Source organism: Rhea pennata, chromosome 3, assembly GCF_028389875.1.
Source record: "Rhea pennata isolate bPtePen1 chromosome 3, bPtePen1.pri, whole genome shotgun sequence".
Taxonomy (NCBI): domain Eukaryota; kingdom Metazoa; phylum Chordata; class Aves; order Rheiformes; family Rheidae; genus Rhea; species Rhea pennata.
Window position 1 is genome coordinate 15,467,122 of NC_084665.1, and position 5,370 is coordinate 15,472,491.

Here is a 5,370-nt window from a genome sequence, read left to right on the forward strand (position 1 = left end):
CTGCTTATAGAGATGCTGGCACAGTTTTCTGTGCTCCTACCCACTGGCTGCCAAAGAATGTCACATCCTGACTTGGTCTTTGGTTTCTCCACTCTCCGATAAACTGTTGCTTTCCTTTGTCCCAGCCCTCACCACCTGTCAATGGCTGTAGAAAGGCCATTGCTGCACAGGAGACTTCTCTGCTACCCCCATGGCATGTTTGGGAGGGAACCGCTCCAGCCTAGGGGATGTTTGGGAGCACTTAGCTGCAGTTTGCAAAAGAGAACAGCCTGGAGTGCTTTCAGAAGTATCTCCTGGATTTGCTGCTGTCCTCCTTGGGCTTGATGGGAAAAGGCTGGGATGTCTTTAGAAAGCTTTCTGGGGGGCTCGGGAGTGAGGCTAGTGTAGAGCTGGTGAAGACCAAGCCATCAGAGGAGAAAAGCAGCTCTGCAGGAGCACCTGGAGGATGTTTTTGGGACAGAGTGCCATTTGCTAAGGGTGACTTTAGGACGGCAAGGTGTTGTTTCTAGTGCCTCCTTCTCCAGGCTGTGCTTTGTGCTTCGAATGGAAAAATGCTCCCGGCTTTTGGTTACCTCCGGGGCCCTTCTGCTGCCTTGCAGGTTGCTGATCTGGGAGGACAGGTCTGCCTCAGAGAAGCTCCTGTGCATGCTGCTGATCTCCTTCCTCCAGTTTGTCAGGGAAGGGGCAGAGAGGCAGGCTGGATAGCTGCTGCCTATAAAAGCACTTGCTGCTTTGGGTTGCTCCAGGCCAGACGTGGTGGGGCTGCCGTCAGCTTCGGGGTTAGGGCTGTTGAAGGCAGCGTGGTTCTGCTGAGCAGCACCTGGGTGTTCAGTGGGGACAAAGCCTGTGAGGTAGCTTTTAGAGGCCATGAGAAGATGCCAGGGCACTTACCCTGTGGCCCCTCTGGCGGATGCAAACGCGAAACCTTTGTTCCCATGTACTGAAGACCTGAAAAGCCTTCCACTAGGGAAACCCTGCAATACCCTCTTCAACCCTCTGCAGCTCTCTGCATTTCCCCAGATGTTTTTGGCTCTGCCATTACAGCATGTGATCCAGCAGCCCTGGCGCAGGCCAATCAGCAGTCCATGCTCATACCTCTGGAGCTGTCTGTATGCTCTGGTGACTCCTCAGTTGAGGGTCTGAACGGCCAGGCGATGATGTCCCCAAAGACTGCTGCGCAGTTGTCGGTGAGGAGCTTCACCAAGAGTGTCACCTGCATGCAGAGAGCCTGGGAGTTCAGTGCAAGGGGCTGCAAAGGACTTGAGCAGCCTTTTGTGCTCTTAAGGGAGGTTTCTGCAGTCACAGTTGTAGTTCTGTAGCTCAGAGCTCATGTGGCCTGCCACAAGCAGGGTAGCTTGAGCCTCAGCTCCGTGGGGAGCGAGGTGCTGAGTTCAACAGACCTTGCTCTCTTTCTGCATGGCCAGTGGGGCTGAGCAAGTTTGGCCCCACACAGATCACCAGGTTGCTGGCATCCATGCGGTTTCTGTCTGCCTTTTCACTGATACGGTGGAGCACAGAGAGCAAGCGCTGGAGTAAGAGACAGTTTGCTGGAGGCAGTTTGCCAGCCACCCTGTGGGAACACAAGCAAAGAGGAAGAGGCGTGCCAGCTGCAGGGGCTGCTGCTGCTTGGTTTGAGCCGGAGCGGTGGGACAGGTGGCAAACTTACACTCTCAGCTGTGCAATTTTCTCTTGCAGGCTGGGCTGCTGCAGTGCTAGCAGCCACTTGTTGTAGAGGTCAGCCACAAGAAGCTTGTAGGGGATGTTTCTCAGGAAGGCCAAGGCCCTTAGGTGAGGCTCTGGACATGAGCAGGGAGCAGAGAAGCAGCATCACTGTGAGTTGGTAGCTACCTGCTCTCAAAAGTGCAGCTGGTGGAACTGAAAATCCTGTGGCAAAGGGAAATGCCCATGGGTCCTAGGCCTGAACCTTGGAGTGTGGCTTCCGGTGGGTGTTAGGCTGGAGTGCCTCCTAGGTCAATCTAGGCACTGGCATGGGCCCACGCAGATCCCCGCTGTGTGCTCCCAGCTGCTAGTCAGCAGAACTCACCTTCAGCAGCACTGCCAAGAGGTGCACGGGCTGGCTTGTGAGATCCATGTTCCCGCCTCTGTCCAGCTCTTCTCTCAACTCCCTACGCGCCTTCTCGTTGGCCACTTTCTGGAAAATGCCCTCAGTGGCTGGTCCTTTCTCACTGAGTATAGCCAGCATCTCCTGCAGGCAGAAAGAGAGAAATTTTTGCACGTGGCGCTGCCCTCTCCTTGACTTGGCTTGCTATGTTGTTCTTGCTCCATGTAGAGTAGCCCGGCAGTGCCTGGATTGTCCCGCAGTCAACCCTCGCCTGGCACTGGTGAGCTCTGGGGACAGCAGTGGAGTCGTCCCCGCAGGAGACCTCTCTCCCCAAGGTTTGCTTACCTGGACTGGTTGGGGCAGGGCAACATCTTGCCCACAGAGGAGGGCCAGAGGCTGCCCAAAGAGGGCCATGTGGGGGCTGGAGCCTAGCTGCCCTGAGCAGTCGCTGGTGGTGGGGGTTCCTCTCCAAGCCAGGGGCCAGGAGATCACCACCATCTGCCCTCCCTTTGCTCCATCTGCTGCAAGCCAAAGGAAAGCAAACATGGCTTCAGAAAACCAGGCGCAGCGCTGCGTGCAGCAGGGCCTCCTGCAGCATGTTTACAGGCACCGAGGTTTTGCACGGGGAGAGAAACCAAGAGCAGCAGCGGCTGCCTGCAGGGCTCGGGGTCCCCACGCCTGCAAGGCAGGAGCTGTGCTGACGGCTCCTGGGACTTGCTGCTCATTTGCAAGCACGAGGCAAAGCAACTCCCACCGTGCTGCCCGGAGCTGCACGGGGCCCCTTTCCCCACCGCTGCATGGGTACCACCATTGGTGCCACCGGCAGCCTGAGCCCCCGGCAGGGCTGACCTGAGGATGGCGTCGAGCCAGAGCTGCTTCACCTCCTGCCACCTGTGGCACAGAGCAGAAGCAGCCTCAGCCCACGCTGCTGCTGCTGCTTTGGACACGTGCATCTCCAAGAGCTGTTTCCTGTGCAGACAAAGCACCTGTGACAGGATCGGGCTCCGTGGGGCAGGATGGGCACCATGCCAGCCCTGGGACATGCCCCCAGACTCACCCCAAAGTGACCATGCAGAGGCCTGTGGTCCAGACGAGGATGATGGTCTGGCTGCTCTTAAGGCCAAAGACTTCCTCCTCCTCATGCTCTGGGCTGGCCGCCGCCACCACCTCCTCACAGCACAGCACCCACAGCTGCCTGAGGAGCACCCAGTCCTTCAACTAGAAGGTGGAGCCGCATCTGAGGGCAGGAAGGGAGCAGGGAGGGAGCAGTGGGTGCATGTGGTGGGAGCAGGCACAGCCGTCCTCCTGCTCCGGGAGCTGCGCCTGCTGGGGCAGAGCCGTGGGGAGGGAGGTGGGAGGGCTGGGACATGTCTCCTTACTTGAAGGTGGCGTTGGTGATGGCGTGCGGGAACAGCAGGAGGTGCCGGTGGTGTGTGCGCTGGTGCCGGTTCACCTGCACGCGCTGGCGGAGGAGCAGCTGGGGGCTCCTGGTCGACAGGAAGGCGCTGAGTGGCGCTGGGGACCGGGACGCCGCCCTGCCCCAGAGCCCGAGGCGGGCACCAGAAGCCCCACGGCTGAGGGGCCCAGGCCCTGCCTGGTTGCTGGCAGCGGGGGCACCACGGGCACCTCAGCAGATCCCCTGCCCCATGGCGCTGGGGCTGCGCAGACCTGCGCCAAGCTGCAGGCGTTGCCTTAGCCGAGCAGTATCGCGGGGCTGAGAGCTGCCTCTGCCCGCACTGCCCTGCGGTGGCACGGTGCCGCAATGGGGCTGGGCTGGTGTCCATCACCTGTGGGGTCGCTGCGATGCCACCGTGGCATGTTGTGATGCACCAGTGAGTCTGTGGGCAGGAGGGGGGGCTCATTGCCTCCGGCACCTCCGCTGCCGCACCGTTTCCATGCCTGTTTCTGGTCGTGCCGTTGCCACTGTCCTCTCCCACGGCAGCAGGCAGACAAGGCTGGCTCTGCCTCCTTAACACCCTCCCTCCAGATAAGGAACTGCACTGACGCGATCCCCCCCCCGGGCTCCTTCTCTCCACAAACAGTCCCAGCTCTTGCAGCCTTTCCTCAGGGGACAGAGGCTTCAGCGCCTTCCTCATTTCAGTCATCTTTCCCTGCACACCCTGCAGATCACCTCATCCAAACACCTGCTCAAGCAGACTCACCTAGCGTAAGTTGCACAGGATCACGTCCAGGCCCTTTTTTGAATATCTCCAGAGAAGGAGACTCCATGACCTTGCTGGGCAACCTGTTCCAGTGCTCTGTCACTCTCACAGTGAAGAAGGCTTTCCTTATATTCAGATGAAATTTCCTGAGTTTCAGTTTGTGCCCATTGCCTCTTGTCCTGTCACATGGGACAGCTGAAAAGAGTCCAGCGCCATCCCCTTGACACCCTCCCTGCACGTACTTATCCACATTGATCAGATCCCCCCTCAGACTTCTCTTCCCAAGGCTGAAGAGGCCCAGCTCTCACAGCCATTCCTCACAGGGCAGGTGCTCCAGCCCTCTGATCATCTTCGTAGCCCTCCGCTGGACTCTCTCCAGTAGCTCCATGTCTCTCTTGTACTGGGGAGCCCAGAACTGGACACAGTACTTGAGATGAGGCCTCCCCAGGGCTGAGGAGAGGGGCAGGATCACCTCCCTCCACCTGCTGGCAACACTCTTCCTAAGGCACCCAGGATAACATTGGCCTTCTTGGCCACAAGGGCACATTGCTGGCTCATGGTCAACTTGTCATCCACCAGCACTCCCAGGTCCTTCTCTGCAGAGCTGCTTTCCAACAGCTCAACCCCCTACCTGTCCTGGTGCATGGGACTATTCTTCCCTAAGTGCAGGATCTTGTGCTTGCCCTTGTTGAACCTCACGAGGTTCCTCTCCACCCAGCTCTCCAGCCTCTCCAGGTCTCTCTGAATGGCAGCACAGCCCTCAGGTGTGTCAGCCACTCCTCCCAGCTTGGTATCATCAGCAAAACCTTCTCCTTCGTCCAGGTCATTGATGAAGAAGTTGAACAAGGCTGGATCCTGTGACCCCTGGGGGACGCCACTAGCCACAGGCCTCCAACTAGACTCTCTGCCTCTGATGACAACTCTCTGAGCTCTGTCATTCAGCTAGCTCTCAATCTACCTCACCGTCCACACATGTAGCCCACACTTCCTGAGCTTACCTATGAGGATGTTATGGGAGACAGTGTCAAAAGCCACATTTACATTACATTTTATAAGACTATTTACTAAACTGCTAAAGCTAGAAATGGCTTTAGATTTCTTTTTTACTTGAAATTTGGTTTCCAGACAGTTACATGGTAGGACTAT

At 57.8% G+C, this 5,370-nt stretch overlaps 1 protein-coding gene across 1 annotated transcript; it reads right to left on the reverse strand.

Moving 5' to 3' along the window:
- Window positions 1-280: 280 nt before the first annotated feature.
- On the reverse strand, window positions 281-2,560 carry LOC134138079 (T-cell activation Rho GTPase-activating protein-like). The gene is given in 7 exon segments (XM_062571291.1): window positions 281-421; window positions 423-820; window positions 1,096-1,293; window positions 1,401-1,570; window positions 1,667-1,794; window positions 2,045-2,206; window positions 2,408-2,560. Coding segments are annotated over 7 exon segments (1,350 nt in total).
- Window positions 2,561-5,370: the final 2,810 nt, after the last annotated feature.